This window comes from Mus caroli, unplaced genomic scaffold, assembly GCF_978045245.1.
Source record: "Mus caroli unplaced genomic scaffold, Mus_caroli_1 scaffold_8, whole genome shotgun sequence".
NCBI classification, from domain to species: Eukaryota; Metazoa; Chordata; class Mammalia; order Rodentia; family Muridae; genus Mus; species Mus caroli.
Genome location: NW_028227263.1, coordinates 56,370,143 through 56,390,573, shown reverse-complemented (window position 1 = coordinate 56,390,573; position 20,431 = coordinate 56,370,143). Strand labels below are relative to the sequence as shown.

Below are 20,431 nucleotides of genomic sequence, written 5' to 3'. Positions count from 1 at the left end.
ATTTAATTAAAGAACCACACCATCAGCAACAGTACACTGAGTGAGCATAGCCTTTTGAGGCATGCGATTCGGACCCATTAAACTTTCCTGATATCCCAGCTATTCAACAGTTCAGACTTTGCTATTATTTCTCAAGCTTTCTTAAAGAGACCCTCCCTCCCTCCCTCCCTCCCTCCCTCCCTCCCTCCCTCCCTCCCTCCCTCCCTCCCTCTTTCTTTCTTTCTTTCTTTCTTTCTTTCTTTCTTTCTTTCTTTCTTTCTTTCTTTCTTTCTTTCTTTCTTTCTCTCTTTCGAGAGGGTTTCTTTGTGTAGACCAGACTGGCCTCAAACTCAGAGATTCACCTGCCTCTGCCTCCCAAGTGCTGGGATTAAAGGCATGTGCCACCACCACGAAGATAGATAGTTCTTATGTAATTCTTTAAAAATTGTTTCTCTGATTGTTCTTTAGACACGCTAAATCAGAAAGGTTTAAAGGTCAAGGAAGTTAATTTTTAATAAACATTTCTTATGATTTATATGATCACAAAGTTGTGAAGACAGTAATACAGGCCATCAATACAATGATATTCTGTAAGTAAAAATCATAATGGCATGCAGTATCTTTATAACTTAATTTTAGTATACATAGGTTTGTTATGATCTTAGACAAGCCAGTTGTGCATATATATATATATATATATATATATATATATATATATATATTTAACTAGGCAAAGAATTTTATTAACCTTTTCCAAACTTTATTCCCAGACTTCTTCAGCTTAATTTGCCGCAAAGAATGAATTAGGTGTAAGTGAAAACTGAAAAGAGCTGCAGTGTCCAGGGGGCTTGGGCTTAAAAATATTAGAGATCTAGATTTTATAAACAGATCCATAATTTAAAAAAAAAATTTTAAAGCAGACATGATATAAAATAGCAGCTCCTGTAACTTCTGCAAGTATAACCTTCTTCAGAAGTTGTTTCAGTTCAATTTGCCTCATTCTCAGAAGCCTCATCAAAATTCTCCACCAGACCTGGAACTTCATCCTCCTCCTCCTCCTGTCCAGTAGTAGCAAGTGGTGCTTTTCGGTCCACAGATTGTTTGGGCAGAGCTTTAGCCCGGCTCCTTAAACAAGTCAGACCGTCTGCATCAAGCTGGTTTAGGATGCTGGGAAGCATTGCTGTCCGCTGCTTCGTCTCAGCGTGGCCTGTAATGGTGAAGGTGTTTGCTGCCAGAGACGCCTGAACTTTAGAATTGTTAAAATGGATCCCTGTTCCTTGGTTTGTAAACATGTTCACTTCTTCAGTACCAGAGATACTGTTTACTCCTAACTTCTCTAAGGAGAACTGCAGTTTTTTATCGTCTGCTGTGGTTGTTCTGTGAGCCACCTTCTTTCTAAGACGAGCAGTTCCTTTCCCACCAATGTGCACTTGTGCCTGCAGTTTGGCGAGTTTTCCCTGGTTCATGATCATTTCTTTCATCTGTCGGAGTGGAAATGGGGCCGCGCAGGGAACTAAGGTTCGCGCTCAGGGGGTCTCCGCAGACCAGCTGAGATAAGGAACACACAAGTGGGGACCTGGGGATGCAAGATGGCAGCTAGAGGGAGCGCTGATTTATATTTTGTCACTTTAACACAAAGCCAGGGACATCTGGGAATGAAAGGTCCAGCCTTAGCTTGGAGAGGGGTTCCCGAGGAAGGGGTGTTTGGGAGCAGCAGAAGAAATGACTCAAAGTCACTCACAGAAACAAGCTGACAATTGCGTTCTGCTGAGACAGCTCTCTGCTAGAGACAGCTCTTCACTTGCTAGAAAAAAATTCTAAAAGCTCTCTGGGTAGCTCATAGGTTTTCCAGGAAAAAAAAAGCAAGAAAACTTGTTAGAAAAAATTCTTTGATTTTCTGACAAAAGTCAGAAAGTCTGACAGACAAATTCTTAAATAGAAATACTATATCTCTCTAGACAGCTATTTCTTGCATACCCAAAACCCAGTCTTTTATTTACATATCAGTCCAATCATTTAACCAGGTTGCCTTTTGATCATCCCACGAATCATCATTACCATTTGACTCTTAGAAGAAGATAGCAAGTACATATTTTTTTAAAAACATAGCAAACGAATTCAGAGATCCGCCTGGCTTTGTAAGCACAAACAATAAGTTTATCTGGGTGGGATCTTGTCCTATAATCACCACTTCCTAAAACGCCTTCCTTAATATCTTTCTGACAAGCTGGCTCATAGTGCAGCTGCCTCTGATCTTTTAGGTCCATGAAGCCCCTCATATAATTCATATTGCATCATTATATTTTGCATAGTTGAGAAATCTTGTTTATATATTTTTGAACTCATGTTTTCAGAGTTCTTTCCCACAGCCTTAAGGGCTGTTCTGATGGTCTCAGCATCACAGAAACACATTCTTGCTTCCTGGAGTCGTGCCTTTCCTAATTATCATGGAGTCATTATCCTTAACAGGGAGAACATTCCCTGAAAGAGGAACATGAAACTATGTATGCTATTATACAAACAAGCCTCATGCTTAGCAAGTGTCAACACTTGTGGAGGCCCATACCCTGCTAGCTCTGCTTCTGGGGTGGGAATTTTGTCCTGCTGTCCCTTCTGCATGGGCATTCAGGACTTAGGAAGACAGAATCTCTGCTGTAAAAATTACTCCATCAGATTGTCCTGTTGGCAAGTCTGTGGGGGAATTTTCCTAATTAATGATTGATATGGGAGGCCCCAACCCACTGTGGGCAATACTACCCTGGGCAGATAGTCCTGAGTTATATAAGATATCAGGCTAAGCAAGCTGAGTGTGAGCGGAAGCCTGTAAACAACGTTGTTGTGTGACTTTGAAGGGGTCCTTCAGGTGTCATATAGGGAAGTGAACCATGTGAAAAGGAAAGATAAGAATAAAAACCCAGTGCAAATTGACTTCATCAACCTGGATCAGACTTCAGGGAGGCTAATAACAGGCTGTTTATTCCCAATGTATTTAAGCCCCATATAATTTGGAAAAAAAGTTTCTTGATGTAATAAAATCCTCATTGCACAAGGAAGCATAATTACACTGAAACTCAACTAAGGGTACATGTCATTTCTTCCAAGAAGATAGGTCCTAGAGATTCACCTAAAAGCCTAAGGACCCAAGGTCTGGCCTGATCTTGGTCATACAGATAGCAAGGTCATTTAGGCTATTAGCCACCTATGATCTTGGTTTTGGGAGTTTTGGGGAGCCTCTGACTATAAGGTTCATTTATATTACTAGTCATCTCTGATCCTGGTTGTAGGAGCTTGTTATGGCCTGGCCCAACAGACAATGCAGATCACCAGACTGTTAATCACTTCCAGTTCTCAGCTTTCTGGATGGAAGAACAGGTTTTTCCATCTTTCTCATTGGAAAGACAATCCTGTGTGCTTAATAGTCTTGGTTTCTCTGGAGATCTGTGGACATACGGACCTTTATGTTATGCTCTCAACATGGCTTCTGCTTCAGTTTGTGCCCCCAGGTTCCTGCCCTGTTAGAGTTCCCTGACTTCCTTGATGATGAATTGTAAGCTATAAGGTGAATAAACCCCTTCCTCCAGAAGTTGATGTTGGTCATGGTCTTTATCACAGTAATAGAAACCTAAGTAAGAAAACAGTAGAATATTTTAATTGGAATTTATACTAAACTTTTTCTGTAGGTTTTATAAAAATATCAAGTTTAATTCTGATCAGTGAATAAGAACTCTTTTGGAGCATTAACTGGCTTAGTATCAGAAGAATAAGGGCATCAAGTATTGTAAACATTTTAATAATGTACAGTGCTACATACATGTTTATTATAATAATTATTAGGCATACTAATTATAGCTATAATGGTATAACCTACAAGATCTGACTTGTGTGTTAACTAGCACACTGCATTTTAGTATACTGCTAGAGAATTTTTCTAAGCTTCATGGAAACAAAGCCTAAATATTATGTAAAAACAGCACAAAAATCTATTCTTGGTTGAATCCAAATTGTGATTTCTTTTCTCAGATTGACTTTTATCTGATTGGATGTTTTAGGTCATATTTTATGTTCTTGCATATCTTGGTGCTTTTCAGGTATCCAGACATGTATTTTGTGTTTACTGTCAGGATGACAATGTCAATGGTGATAATGTACTTTGTACATAGTGTGTAGTAGGATCTTGAAGGAATGAGGAGTATATGAGACTTAAGAAAGGTAGATATATGCCAGGTGTGGTAGCACATGCCTTTAATCGCAGCACTTGGGAGGCAGAGGCAGGTGGATTTCTGAGTTCGAGGCCAGCCTGGTCTACAGAGTAAGTTCCAGGACAGCCAAAGCTACACAGAGAAACCCTGTCTCGAAAAATTAAAAAAAGAAAAGGTAGATATATCTGTGGAACACCCACGGTTCTTTTCAAATGAATGACTATCATGAGAAATTTACTGGACTCCTTAAAGGGAACCATCAACTGTTCCAGTGGCTTGCACACAATCGACATTGGGTTCACTTCTTTTCAACTTTGCCTCTGAGCCCTGCAGTCAGCTGGAAGGGTGGCAATAGTGGGGGATGAATAGACACATTTCTGTTTGGAAGAGCTAAGCAAGTTAGGTGTGATGGATGAGGCCTATGGCCCCAGTAGTGAGGAGGCTGAGGCAGGAGGACCACCACAAGATCAAGGGTATCCTGGGTCACATAGTGAGTTCCATGTCAGCCTGGGCTACAGAGTGACTCCCTGTTTCAACAAATAAACAAATTAGAGCCCAACAGCACATGGATCTTGAGCCATAGCTATGACATGTGGTTGATGAATTATTTTCAAACTGCCTATGATATTCTATTTAATAGTCATGCCTATCTCCTGTCAGTGTAACCCAATAAACTGTATATCGCAGGTTTATCCAGTGTAGTTAGTTTATTCATATAGTAGACATGATTTAGCATCTTGGTTTTATCATTTTTTTTTTTTTGAGACAGGGTTTCTCTGAGGCCCTGGCTGTCCGGGAACTCAGAGATTACCTGCCTCTGCTCCTGAATTCTGGGATTAAAGGCATGCCCCATCACACCCTGCGTTTTGTGAAGCTTTGAATTTTTGTTGCCTATTAGCTAACACCTTCTCTTTGTTCCTATAATATAGTTCCTAGGATAAGATGGTACGTTAAGCTGGGTATCATGGTAAATGCTTTTAATTCCAGCACTCTGGAGACAGAGATAGGTGAAACTCTTAATTTGAAACCAGCCCATGCTAGATAACAAGATTCTAATTTATCTTAAACAAAACACCACCTCTGCAAAGCCTACATGTGGAGGGTAATTGAGTGTTGGCTATATTGAAAATGCATAAGAAGTAATATGTTACCTAATTAACTGCACTGTAGGACATTATTAGTCTTTATTTCTCTTCTTCTGACATTCTGCAAGTGACAATGATACAATTCTTTATAACGTTAAAGCTTGATGAGCAGTGTGTTTTGGGAAGGAATTAAATTACCATCCATGTGAATATGTAAACATGCTCACTAATAACAATCAATTGTACACACAACGTGTACTTTATTTTTCTCTCATTCTGGAAGAATCAGAAAGTGTCCAAAAGTTTGAAACAAACAAACAAACAAAAAGTTGTGGCTTTTTTTTTTCTGCCAGTGTATGACTAATTTGTATAACTGTTATGCATATTTTTATGTTCTCCTGAAATTCTTTGTCTCTCTTTTTTAATATTTAGTTTTATGTGCATGAATATTTGCCTTCATGTACATATGTGTACCATGTATATGCTTGACGCCAAAAAGATGAGAAGAGGGTACTAGATCTGGAACTGGAGTTATAGATGTTTTTGAGCCTCCCTGTGGTTGCTGGGAACTGAAACTGGGCCCTCTGCAAGAGCGGGAAGGCTATTGCTTGAGTCAGTCGACAAGCAAGACAGTGGCCAACAAATCTGACTTGACAAACATTGGAGAGGACATGGAGATAAAGGAGCCTGTGTTCACTGTTGGTGGTGGTACAAAGTAATACATTGTGGAAATCAGCTTAGAGATTTCTCAAAACGTTGATGCAGCTATTTTGTTGCTGAGCATACACCAGAGAACCCCATACCCTAGCTGTAGAGATATTTGCACTTTCATGTTTATTGTTGCTTTATTCACCATGACCACAAATTGGAATCAACAAATGACTGGGTAATGAAAATTTGGCAGATAAACAGTTGAGCTTAGAATGTATAACATTAAGCAAGGTCACGTAATCTCAGAAAGAAAAAAATACAAGTTCTCTGTCATATGTGAGATCTAGCCAATAATATATATATAAACAAACGTGCATTTGGGACAGCATAGCATGTAGAAAACAGTACAAAATACCTAAATACAAGGGGATGACGAAGGACTGAACTTGGGCTTTGAAGCAAGATTAGAGCCAATTGTTCTAAGTGGATTAAGGAACTCCACATAAAACCAGAGACACTGAAACTTATAGAGGAGAAAGCAGGGAAAAGCCTCGAAGATATGGGTACAGGGGAAAAATTCCTGAATAGAACAGCAAAGGCTTGTGCTGTAAGATCGAGAATCGATAAATGGGACCTCATAAAGTTGCAAAGCTTCTGCAAGGCAAAAGACACCGTCAATAAGACAAAAAGACCACCAACAGATTGGGAAAGGATCTTTACCTATCCTAAATCAGATAGGGGACTAATATCCAATATATATAAAGAACTCAAGAAGGTGGACTCCAGAAAATCAAATAACCCCGTTAAAAAATGGGGCTTAGAACTGAACAAAGAATTCTCACCTGAGGAATACCGAATGGCAGAGAAGCACCTGAAAAAATGTTCAACATCCTTAATCATCAGGGAAATGCAACTCAAAACAACCCTGAGATTCCACCTCACACCAGTCAGAATGGCTAAGATCAAAAATTCAGGTGACAGCAGATGCTGGCGAGGATGTGGAGAAAGAGGAACACTCCTCCATTGTTGGTGGGATTGCAAGCTGGTACAACCACTCTGGAAATCAGTTTGGGGGTTCCTCAGAAAATTGGACATAATACTACCAGAGGATCCAGCAATACCTCTCCTGGGCATATATCCAGAAGATGTTCCAACCGGTAAGAAGGACACATGCTCCACTATGTTCATAGCAGCCTTATTTATAATAGCCAGAAGCTGGAAAGAACCCAGATGCCCCTCAACAGAGGAATGGATACAGAAAATGTGGTACATTTACACAATGGAGTACTACTCAGCTATTAAAAGGAATGAATTTATGAAATTCCTAGGCAAATGGATGGATCTGGAGGGCATCATCCTGAGTGAGGTAACATATTCACAAAGGAACTCACACAATATGTACTCACTGATAAGTGGATATTAGCCCAAAAACTTAGGATACCCAAGATATAAGATACAATTTGTTAAACGCATGAAACTCAAGAAGAACGAAGACCAAAATGTGGACACTGTGCCCCTTCTTGGAATTGGGAACAAAACACCCATGGAAAGAGTTACAGAGATATAAAGTTTGGAGCTGTGAAGAAAGGATGGACCATCTAAAGACTGCCATATCCAGGGATCCATCCCATAATCAGCTTCCAAACGCTGACACCATTGCATACACTAGCAAGATTTTGCTGAAAGCATCCAGATATAGCTGTCTCTTGTGAGACGATGCCGGGGCCTAGCAAACACAGAAGTGGATGCTCACAGTCAGCTATTGGATGGATCACAGGGCCCCCAATGGAGGAGCTAGAGAAAGTACCCAAGGAGCTAAAGGGAACTGCAACCCCATAGGTGGAACATTATTATGAACTAACCAGTACCCCAGAGCTCTTGACTCTAGCTGCATTTGTATCAAAAGATGGCCTAGTCGGCCATCACTGGAAAGAGAGGCCCATTGGACTTGCCAACTTTATATGCCCCAGTACAGGGGAATGCCAGGGCCAAGGGGTGGGGGTGGGTGGGTGGGGGACTGGGGAGGGGAGTGTATTGGGGACTTTTTGGACAGCATTGGAAATGTAATTGAGGAAAATACCTAATTAAAAAAAAAGATTAGAGCCAATTGTTTTCTAATTCTGTTACAAATCTTTTATTTGGGGGGATGGATAAATACATAAAAATGTTTTCGATAATAAAAGTGTAAAATCAAATGTGAAGCTCTATAGCTTACATTCTGAATGGTTATTCTAACTGTATAGAAGTTCATTGAGATTTATAGAGTTTGAGTCTGGTTTAAGTTTGGTGTATGATTTTCTTATTTGCAAGTTCTTTTTATTTGATTTATTTATTTTTTTTTATTTTTATTTTTTTGAGACAGGGTTTCTCTGTATAGCCCTGGCTGTCCTGGAACTCACTTGTAGACCAGGCTGGCCTCAAACTCAGAAATCCACTTGCCTCTGCCTCCGAAGTGCTGGGATTAAAGGCATGTGCCACCACTGCCCAGCTTGGTAGAACTTTCAATTCATAATTTCCTATTATTCTAAGAAGTCTTTCTACTAGGCAATGGTGGTGCATGCCTTTAATTCCAGGATTAGGAGGGCAGAAACAGGCAGATCTCTGGGTTCAAGGCTAGCCTGGTATACAAAGCAAGATCTAGGACAGTCAGGTACACAGAGAAATGCTGTGCAAAACAACAACAACCACAACAACAACAACAACAAGTCGTCTTTCTAAGGAATGCTAAAAATTCTTCATAAGGATGTCCTTTCATGTAAGGATAGGATCTCCTAGATTACTCTACTGTCTTCAAGAAATTAGGGCGAGTACCTGTACACCCCAAACACCTAGGTGACATCAATATTTTTCTGGATATACCAACAAAGAATTCTCACTGCTTAGTTTTCAATAAGAATATCATGAATATTAAGTACTATGAGTTTTAAATGCTTTTTAATATGAGAGGCATTGCATGGCGGTTGGAAAGTCACTGGCTTGGAAACTTGGAACACAGAGTTGGAGTCCTGGTTTACAATAGTCTAATAGCAATTATTGTCTTAGTCTTCTAGTACTTGGAAAGGAATGCTATTTTAGTTCTCTTTGGGTGCCTACAACCTGACACCCATTTTATACTCAGTTTATGCTTATTTAATCAGCTCTCAATTTGAGGCAGCTTGCAATCTTTCCAGACTTCACGTTTTTCCTTAGAAAAGAGAGTAGTTCTCTTCTGCTGTCATTTCCAGCTCTGACACTCTGACTGCATGATCTATATATCCTGAACCCAGCTTCCCTAAGCAATCCATCTTGTCTGGGTCATTGAGAAATGGCATAGCATTCTTGCTTTCTTGTAAGAAGTGTCTTCATTTCTGAGTCATTCTTACTGAAAGCACTTCCAAAGAGCCTGGAGCAGTACTGTGTATTTAGTGGAGAACAAGTTAAAGAATTACCCATCCAATATTTGCAGAATATTTCAGAATTCCCTACTCTATAAAAGCTGCTAAGTATTCCACATAGTTCCTTATTTTAAAAAAAAGAACTTATTTTTTTTGGGGGGGGGATATCCCCTTGGAGACAGGTGTGAGAGGAATAGGATGAAGAACTGTGGGAGGGCAGATTGGGAGGGGGGCAAAGACTGGACTGTAAAAAAAAATAACAGTAATAAAACATTAAAAAATAAACCTAACAAACCAAATTAAAAAAATAGAGAGTGAGAAACTATGGGAATTTTTTAAAAGGATTATATCCAAAGTGATTCTGTTAAATCAACTATTTATGCACATACACACACACACACACACACACACACACCATATTTTCATTTTATGTGTTCAGATGTTTTGCCTGATGTATGTCTGTGTACCAAATCTGTGCCTGGTGCCTGAGGAGGCCAGAAAAGGTTATTGGATCTTCCGTAACTGGAATTGTTTGGAACTGGAGTTGTGAACCACCATGTGGGTTCTGAGAATTGAACCCTGGTCTTCTGGCAGAGCAGCAAGTGCACTGAGCACTTTTTCCAGTCCTGATGTAGTTTCTTAGGGATATCTTTCATCTCAAGGAATCTGTTATCAGTCTGTTTAAACAGACTTTGCTACACGTCAACAAATTTGTTTGATAAGAAGAATTCAGATACTTGATCCATCTTTGATTGCCTTTAAATCCTTGGGAGGCCTGTCCATTTGTAACACACTATCTTAGGACTACTATTTCAGTGATGAAACGCCATGAACAAAAAAAGAAACCAAAAACCAAAAAACTTGGGGAGGAAACTTGGGGCTTACTTGTTTTACATTTCCACACAGCTGTCCATCATAAATGAAGTCAGAACAGGAACTCAAACAGGGAAGGAACCGGAGGTTGGAGCAGATGCAGAGGCCATGGAGTGCTGCGCACTGGTTTTCCTACAACCTGATCTTATGGGAGAATTTTCTCAATTGAGGCTCCTACCTCTCCAATATGTCATGTTGACACAAAACTGACCAGAGAGCACACTGTAGCTTTTCTTTACCCATTCTTACTTGAAAGAGCTTTGCTTGAAGAACAATGAAAGGACCAGAATGATGATGTCAACTTTTAAAGGCTAGAATTGGTGGGAATTTGATATTTGTTGTCAGAGGCCTCAGTAGCTGTGTAAAATGAGGACAGTGGGTGAAAATTTCTAATTAGATGGGAGTTGGAGTTCTTTTCATGGAAAATTCAATCATTTTAATTTATAACAAATACACCTTTGTTCTTACCTGCTAGTCGTACTGAGTAACTTTATTAAAAGTATTGGCCCTTGTCTTAAGAATCTGCCCGAGACTAAATTAAAAAAAAAATAATTGACTAATTTCTTTGGCAAAGATTTCACGGCAGCCTAAGATTGACTCTGTCATGTGGTTATTAGTAATCACTCTTATGTAAGTCTACAGTGAAGAAGCAAGTGGGGAAAAAAGAAATACAAAATATATAGTTTAAGACGGATGGAAAGGAGCCTCTCCCTTCCCTGGGATCTGGGACTTTCTAGTGGCTGCCTCAGTTCCCCATTCCTCTCTGCTACATGTTTCTATTCAATTTCCTGATCTTCTGTACTTCTCTCCTGTCCCTTCCAATACCTGCTCCTGCTCCCCTTTTCCCCCTCCCCCTCCTCTCTCCCTCCATGGTTCCTCTCTCCCTTTAGCTCCTGTGATTATTTTGTTCCCCATTCTATGTAGGATTGAAGCATCTACACTTTGGTTTTTCTTTTTTTAAAGCCACATATGGTTTGTGGATTGTATCATGGGTATTCTGAGCTTTTGGGCTAAAATCTACTTATCAGTGAGTACATACCTGTGTGCTCTTTTGTGTCTGAGTTACCTCACTCAGGATGATATTTTCTAGTTCCTTCCATTTGCCTAGGGATTTCATGAAATCATTGTTTTTAATGGATGAGTAGTACTCCATTGTGTAAATGTACCACAATTTTTGTATCCATTCTTCTGTTGAGAGACATCTGGGTTGTTCCCAGTTTCTGGCTATTGTAAATGAGGCTGCTATAAACATAGTGGAGCATGTGTCCTTGTTGTATGTTGGAGCATCTTTTGGGTATATCCCCAGTAGTGGTGGTATATCTGGGTCTTCAGGTAGAACTCTGTCCAATTTTCTGAGGAACTGCCAGATTGATTTCCAAAGTAGTTGTACCAGCTTGCAGTCCCACCAGCAATGGAGTGTTGTTTCTTTCTCCACATCCTTGACAGCATTTGCTGTCGCCTGAGTTTTTGATCTTAGCCATTCTGATTGGTGTGAGGTGGAATCTCAAGGTTATTTTGATTTGCATTTGGCAATGCAAATCACTAAGGATGATGACTAAGGATGTTGAACATTTCTTTCTGTGCTTCTCAGCCATTTGAGATTCCTCAGTTGTGAAGTCTTTGTTTAGCTCTGTACCTAATTTTTAAATGCGGTTATTTGGTTCTCTGGAGTCTAACTTCTTGAGTTCTTTGTATATTTTGGATATTAGCCTTCTATTGGATGTAGGGTTGGTAAAGATCTTTTCCCAATCTGTGGGTTGCCATTTTGTCTGACTGACAGTGTCTTTTGTCCTTACAGAAGCTTTTCAATTTTATGAGATCCCATTTGTCAAATGTTGATCTTAAAGCATTAGCCATTGGTGTTCTGTTCAGGAAAATTTCCCCTGTGCCCATGTGTGTCAGTCAATGGCTTTAGCCAAAATACCCAGCAAAGAGGAGATACAAGCTGTAGAGACCATCTCCAGTAGTTAGGCACAGCCCAGTTGAGGTATGGGGCCACCCACGAATCTCAAATTTTTAAACCCAGAAATGATTCTGTCCAAAGGAAAGAAAGGAACAAAAAAATGGAACAGAGACTGAAGGATAGGCCATCCAGAGACCACCTCACCTAGGGATCCATCCCATCTTCAGACACCAACCTCCTACACTATTGCTGATGCCAAGAAGTGCTTGCTGACAGGAGCCTGATATGGCTGTTCCCTAAGAGGTTCTACCAGCAATACAAATGCAGATATTTGCAGCCAACCATTGGACTGAGCCCGGGAACCCTAATGGAAGAGCTAGGGGAAGGACTGAAGGAGCTAAAGGAGACTGCAACCCTGTAAGAAGAACAATAGCAACTAACTGGACCACCCAGAACTCCCAGGGACTAAACCACCAACCAAAGAGTATATGTACATGAAGGGAGCCGGACTCCAGATACATTTGTAGCAGAGGATGGTCTTATCTGACATCAATGGGAGAGGAGGAAGGCTTGATGCCCCAGTGTAGAGGGATGCTAGAGGGGTGAGGTGTGAGTGAGTGAATAAGCAAAGGGGATGGGGAGAAGGGGGTGGGATGGGGAGTTGGTGGAGAGGTAATGTTGAAGGGGGATATCATTTGAAATGTAAACAAATGAAATGATTAATTTTTTAAAAAAGAAAGAAAGGAGCAGCAGGAAATTTAATGTTGGAATCAAAGCTTGTGCTAAAAGAGATAAGATTGAAGAGAGAATGGTCATAAGCGGAATAAAATAAGGGGTGCCCTCAGGGGATAGCCCCACCCAGAGAAACCTCCAACTTAAGAAAAATAAAAACAGACCAAGGAGTTTTATGCTCCTAAAAAGCAACAACAAATAAAAACTGCCATGGATATGAGCCAAGGGTGCCAGGGTACACCCTAATTTTGTAGTTAACCTTGGCAGTGTTGTCTTTGTAAGTCTGGCTTTACAAGTCATGAATAAGAATAAAGGGGCTGTTTGAATATTCCTCCAAGACTAAGGGGAACCACTCAGGCCAGGCATGGGGCAAGGAAATGCCTGCATGGAGGCCCTGAAACATCATTGGGTGAAGCTGTGAATGTGAAGCCTGGATTGCATTGGAGACCCCAAGATCTTAAAGGTGCCAGAGCTGTGAAATATCTGCCAAAAAGAGCTGCATAGAAGGAACGGAACCAGCCCAAGAGAGAGATGTGTGATGCAAGCAACCAAGCGGGAAGGGCAGAGCCATCTATGCTCTTTAATATCAGACCTGGAACTATATAATTGCTCTGCTGGGTTTCAGTCTTGCTTTGATCCAGTATTTCTTCATGCTGTTGTCCCCATTCCTCCCTTTGGAATGGCGATGTGTTTTCTGTGCCATTGTATGTTGGAAGAATGTGATCTGCTTTTTGATTTTGCAGGAAGTTTCAATTAACAAATTGCTTTGAGTCTCAGAGGAGACTGGACTTTTAAATGCCCGAGATTATGAAAGACTGGAAACTTTTGAGGTTGGACTAAATGCACTTTGCATCATGATATGGCCATGAGTCTCTGTGGCCAGGGAGTGGAATGTGGTGGTGTGAGTAAGGATGGCCCCCATAAGCCCATTTGCTTAAATACTTACTCCCCAATTGATGAAATCCTTTGAAAAGGATTAGAGGCCTTGTTGGATGAGGTATGTCACTGGGGATAGACTTTGAGGTTTCAAAAGGCTTCTGGAATTCTAAGTGTTCTCTCTCTGTCTCTCATGGTTGTAGATCAAGTTGTGAACACTCTGGTGTTCCTTTGTTTGGTCATTGCCTTAGGAGAATTTTATTGCTTGAAGAGACACCATGACCATGACAACTCTTTCTTATAAAGGAAAACCTTTAACTGGGGCTGGCTTACATTATCATCATGATAGGAAACATGGCAGCATGCAGGCAGACATGGTGCTAGAGAAGAGCTGAGAGTATCTGGATCTTCAGGCAGTAGGAAGATTATGCCCCACTGGATGTGGCTTGAGCTTCTAAGACCTCAAAACACACCTCCTCGTGACACACCTCCTCCAACAAAGTCACACCTCTCCCAGGGCATGTCTACTAATAGTGCCCCTCCCTATGGGGGGCCATTTTTTTTTTTTAATTCAAATCACCACTGTCATCATGAATTTTAATCCTATGAAACTGTATACCAAATTAAACACTTTTAAAAAACAAGTTGCCTTGGTCATGGTGTTTTATCACACCAATAGAAAATTAACTAATAGAAAAGCCATAGCTTTATTGTCTAGACTACACTTCAAGTCTTTTGACCTTGAACCAGTACTTTTTGTATTACAGCATACTACAGATTAAGGACAAATGACAAAATATACATCAACATATCTTGGAGACCTGAGTTTTTAGTGGATAGGAGAGTCATATGCATTCTGGCACCTGTTGTGGGTTGCCCTGGTGCTGTTTGTATTTTGATGTTAATTTGGTTTCCTCAAGAGGGGCTGCTCCTCCACAAGGAATAGATCATGTACTCAGGTGATCTCACTGAACCTTCTCTCTATTCTGAGGTGCCAGAATGCATATGACTCTCCTATCCACTAACAACTCAGGTCTCCAAGATATGTTGATGTATATTTTGTCATTTGTCCTTAATCTGTAGTATGCTGTAATTAAAAAAAGTACTGGTTCAAGGTCAAAAGACTTGAAGTGTAGTCTAGACAATAAAGCCTGGAGCCGATGATTGGGCAGTGGAAAGAAAAGGAGGTCTCAGAGAGGAGGAGGAGGTAGAAGGAAGTTGGATCCGAACCACATAGCCAGGAGAAATTACAAGTAGCAAGGGGTCTCATAGCTGGGGAATAAATTAGTATAGTGATAGATCTGCCCAATCTAGGCATATAGCTTATAAATAATAATAACTGAGTTGTGTGGGTTTTTTAATACGGGCTTATTGGGATAAGAAATTACTGCAACAGGCACCCAAGGATATGACTTGGCAACTCTGTACATTTCCTCCACTAATCCCACCAGTCCTGATCACTGTCTGAATAATGTACTTGTTCCACTGGGGAACATTTCTGCATACTCTTTCATGTTCTATTTTAGTAATATCAATTTGCTAATTGTGAAGACAAAATTACTATATTAGATCATAAAGAAAGCCTGCCTTTGGTTTTGTTGGTTTTGTTCCTATTGCTAGTTAAAAGGTTAAAAACCTTTTAGTATGCCTTATAAGATTGCACTTCGCCCAAATGCTTAATGTGTAAGAAAGCTTAAGTATAGGCTTTGTCTTGTATTAAAATAATGCAGTTTTAGTTAATGTAATAAATTAACCAGTTTGCAGTCTGAGGTTGAAAGTGACATTTGCTTTGTTGAATTCTTTGGTACTCTTAAGAAAGCACCCTAGGATCCTTTTTAAAATGCACAATCAACGAACTCTGTGAAATACAGAAAAAGTGTTTAACCTAATTTGATAGGAAAGAGCCCAAATTACCTAATTCTTCATTTTGGAAGAATATGAGCATAACATTTGAGAAAATGTTACTACACTAATGAACTACAATAAATTCACAATGTTCTTATCCTCAAAGAAGTTGTCTCGATGTCGTGGACTTCTAGAAGGCACAGAGAATTAGGACGATTTGGCCTAAGTAGAAGAGGCAGATAGATGATTAGTGAAATAAGTTCAGATTGTCCTCTTTTGCTTACCCCAGAGAATAAGACACAAAAATCCCAATAGATCTTCTACCTCCTGGGAATAGGTAGGTATCTAATAAGGAAGAGAGACACTACATATAACCATGTCTTTGTGTGTGCATGCTTGTGTGTATAGGCCCGAATTTTCTAAGATCATTGTTTATACTTTAGTCATTATTAGGTAACACCAAATTCAGTTCACCAACCATTCATGCCAATTGAATAAGACTTTCCAGCCCAAATGAGTGACAGAGATGCACAGAGTGTGATCATCGACCACATCACACTGCTATAATTGTCCTACTTTGCCTGTGTGTGGTGTGGTGTGCTTGTAGTCCCAGATGCATGGGAGAGTAAGATGAGAAAGCCGCCTGATCCTAGTAATTTAGACCAGCCTGGCTGACGGAAAGGTCTTTTCTCAAGGGAGGCTATATCCTGTGGGTCTAGGGAGATAGAGCAGTGGTTGAAATGCTTGCCACACAACTATGAAGTCCTACGTTCAATGGAGTAATCTCAGCATTAGAGAGATAACAGAAGGAGTTCTGGACCTGTTGGCCAGCTAATCTAGTCAAATTGGTACACTCCATGGTCAGTGCAAATTAAAGAATGAGACTGGATGACTCACAGTAGTCTTTCTGTGTTAAAAATTTAAACAAGTTTTCATATACTGTACATGAGTCACTATCACCTCCTTTCTAAAACTTGTGTCAAGGACAGTTTCATGAGTCCTAGCAGAATGTCTTCAACCAAACACGTTATTTGACTAACACACAGTAGTAAGAGTTAATCTCATACTCCCTTATCATTACAGTTTTAGTATTTCAGACTGTCTTTCTGTTTTGTTCTCTCGAAAGCATAGACTGTCCTTTAGCACATCAATTGATATAATTTGATGTGCTGTATTTGACATCTTTTTTTGGGTTCACATTTTTTCTCATGCCAGCTTCTGCATTTTTCATTTCCCACAGAATCGGGACAAACTGTACATCCCCTGCAGTGACCAGGGAAGATTTGGCTAAATGTCAACTATGTTAATTGGTATAGAGAAAACAACGGCCTTATTTTTATCTGATTAAAAATCCCCACAAGCATTCCCTTATAAACTAAAGCCATGTTGGTACAAAGTGACTTAATTATAAGTTTGGCAGATGTACCCTTCCTGCCCCTCCTTTACTGTAGCATATAGAAATGTTACTGTTTCCTGGCAACTTCCAGAATCGCAAATTTTAACTCTATTTTTGGAAGCTTATAATTTGGTACTCAAAACTTTTTTGAATTATCAATTAGAATAAAAATGAACTTATTTTAAAATATTTAAACAATTGATGTACTGATTAACATATAGAATTTTACATAAAAGGTAGGCTGAGAGCCTGGGGCTATGGCTCAGTGTGTTAAGTGCTTGCTGTCCATGCTTGAGGACCGGAGTTCAGATCCCAAATACTCATATATGAAAACTAGGTGTGGCAGCCTGTGCTGGGGAGGCAGAGACAAGCGGACCCAGGGGCTTGTTGGCAATCTAGACACCCTATCTTAAAAAATAAGGTTCAGAGTGAAAGGGGAGGATACACACACACACACACACACACACACACACACACATATCAACCTCTGCCCCCCCCTCACACACACACACACACACACACACACACACACATATATATCAACCTCTGCCCCCCCCACACACATACACACACACACACACACACACACACACACACACACACACACAGAGACCACACCAACCAGTCTGAGATACTTTATTCTACTGTTAAAAAGTCTACATCTTTTTTTAAAGCCCCAGCATGAACAGGTTACATAATATAATTGCTTCAGTTAATTTGGGTGTAGGAGGTGTAGGTGTGAAAGAGTAAAAGGTAATGAACTTTGATAAATTTATATGAGCAATAAGACGGTATCAGGTAAAACTTAGTTTGTTCCAGAGTAGCTGTAGTCTCAGTGTTTGCTCGGAATTACATGCTGCCTCTTTAAGGTTGGGATTTCCCACGACTGTTCTGTCTTTAGCTTGTTCTCAGTTAACCTTCATAATTTCACGACTTCACCACTCATAGGCATGCGTGCATTGTCTGACACACTAGTATCTTTAGTGGAAGCCAAATGAGACTCCTTTGTTATCTCAGAGAGCTAGATCCGTTTGGATGCCTCATAACCAATTAAAAATCAGTATGCAAAGACTTCCAATTTCCATTTCCGCTTGGATGTACCATAGAAGTTACTACTTTATTGTAACAGATAGAATGCTAAATAAATGAGAAACATCACTAAGTAAAAGTTGAACAAATAAAAACATCAACAACATATTTTGGATCGGTTAAAACAGTGAAGTCAGAGGGCAAATCAAGTAATAGTCTTCTATACAGAAACAGAAGAAACACAACCAAAAGAATGAATATACATTAAAAGGAGATTATCAGATTGGTTTCTATGAAATAGTTTGGGTAATCCAACAGTGGCCATCTTCACACTGCAGAGGTTGAGAATCTGGTAGCTGCCCAGTTTGTTGGGCTGGCTGTCTCAGAAGTCATAGCCTGGTACTGAAGGACTGGGGGATTACAAGAGAGCATCTGGATCCTAGTATCAGTGGGGCAGAAGTAGCTAGACAGGCAGAACAGGGAGAATTTTCAAAGTAGGGGAACTATTCTGTGTACTATAAGATTCAGGTTATCATATACTCATCAAAATCTATAGAATGTGCAACACCAAGAGTGGAGCCTAATGCAAACTCTGTGTGTTGGGTAATAATGATATATCAGTGACATTTATTGTCAACATGCATATGTTGTCACAGTGGGGGAGGTTGTACAAATGTGGGGATACTTTTCCCCCATATAGGAAACCAGTGTTTTTTGCTCAAATTTTCTGTGAACCTAAAATGTCTTTAAAAAAATCAGTAGAGTTTACTTGATGGGATAGACACGGGGAGCCAAAGAGGAGTTGGAAAAGGGTAGATATAATCTTCATATATTTTATTAGTGTATGAAATTACCAAAGAATTTGAAAACATGTTAATGATGGTCATGGTGGGTCACAGCTGTAATTCCAGCACTTGAGAAATACAGATAGGAATACTGTTATGAGTTTCAGGCCAGCCTGGGCTATGGGGTGAGAGCCAGTGTTAATAATCTAAAAGAAGTAATTAAGTAAAGTTTTAATAGGTGATATTGCATGTCATGGATGATACAAAACTGATGCATTTTGCAAATTATTAGTGCATGCTTCATTTCTAACTCTCTCTTCTTTCAGTCAATATTCTCTGCAGTCTAAAACAAATATCATAGTGTTCTGATACACAATTAATCCAGATTTGTAGTGTTATTTGATAAGCTGCAATTGTACATTTTTTTTTCATGGTAGTCATCTTAACTTCTCTAAGTATCAGGTTTTCTTGTTCTTTTGGTTGAACGCTCATTTTAAACCATCCAATGTAACATTGACTATGTGGCATTTATGACTGAGAAGCATACATCTGGTAACATGTTAAATTATCTGTCTAGAGAGCAAGATGAAATAAGACCTTAAAAGGCATTTCAAAGCCATAACCCTAGATTAAAAAGAAAGACAATAAAACTATGTGCTATAACCTATCTAAACCTTAAAAAAAAAGAAAAAGAAAAAGGAATCAAGGACATGTATATTTTCTCTTTTTAAAATCTGGGTAGCCATCATTTAACCTTACCAGAACCTGAAGGATTAGCCCCCCTGTCTAGCCAGTGTCAAGGTTACAGTCTCCGGAACACCCTGAGTTAAGGGCAACAGGGTCCATTAGCAAAGAAGGGAATTATTCCAGAGGAAGGGGATAGTCAAGATGATAAATTAGCAAGGCCAAGAGGATAAGTATGCAAGAAGAATGTGATGCTCTGTGGGGTCTTGTTCCAACATTCTTCCATGGGAAGAACCTTCTTCATATAATCATCACCAATAGTTCCCACTGGGCAGTTATCTATTCATATTATCTGGAGTTCTCAACATGCCATATAAAATCCTTACTATGCTGGCACTATCCCTGAGGTCAACTCCTAAGATTCTATTTCTTCTTTTCCCTCTCTGGCCACCCTAGTCTTCTATAATGTAAACAAGTTCACTTTGTTCTTAGCTGAAACTCTACTTATTTATTTATTGTTCCTTTATATGAAATGATCGTTCCTTCCCTTCCCCCAATACCATTCCCTCTTTTGTACCCTTTTTGCTCCTTCAGTTTTTGACAAAAACTCATTCTTTAGATGGCTTCAAACTCTTGGCAATATTCCTGCTTTTGCCTTCATGGTGGGGTTATAAGCTTGAGCCACCTCAATGGGCATTCAAGTCAAGGATCACCTTAGAAAAGCTTCAGATTGGAGTCCTATTCTTCTATTTGTCTTTTAACAAATAGTATATATTTGTTGGACAACATAATGGGGTTCACTGATCCTTCTCTACACATACTGACCATGCTCACTGCTGACTACTGCTCCAATCCTCTCTGCATTGGTTTTGTAAGTGATGGACACTTGGCTGGGTATAGATGGAACCTTAGTGTACATTTTGATTTGTGCTTCTATGATGGCTAAGGATGTTAACACATTTATTTCAAATTTGTACTTTGAGAACTATGTGCTAAATTCATTTGCCAAGTCATTGATTG

The 20,431-nt window shown here is 39.7% G+C and overlaps 1 protein-coding gene and 1 non-coding gene across 4 annotated transcripts; both read right to left on the bottom strand.

Annotated features, from left to right (window-relative positions):
- Positions 1-965: 965 nt before the first annotated feature.
- On the bottom strand, positions 966-1,463 carry LOC110299473 (transcription factor BTF3-like). 3 transcript variants are annotated; one of them, XM_085842550.1, is made up of 2 exons: positions 1,074-1,460; positions 966-1,025 (listed from the first exon to the last, which is right to left on the bottom strand). In XM_085842550.1, the coding sequence occupies exons 1-2, from the start codon at positions 1,458-1,460 to the stop codon at positions 966-968; spliced, it is 447 nt and encodes a 148-aa protein (XP_085698676.1). The 3 variants fall into 3 exon arrangements, with proteins under 3 accessions (XP_085698676.1, XP_085698677.1, XP_085698678.1); XM_085842551.1 differs by having other exon boundaries at positions 966-1,279; positions 1,382-1,445; XM_085842552.1 differs by having other exon boundaries at positions 966-1,463.
- A 404-nt stretch (positions 1,464-1,867) lies between these two features.
- LOC115031588 (U7 small nuclear RNA) lies at positions 1,868-1,926 on the bottom strand. Its single transcript, XR_003837265.1, has one exon. It is a non-coding gene; the product is annotated as a U7 small nuclear RNA (small nuclear RNA).
- Positions 1,927-20,431: the final 18,505 nt, after the last annotated feature.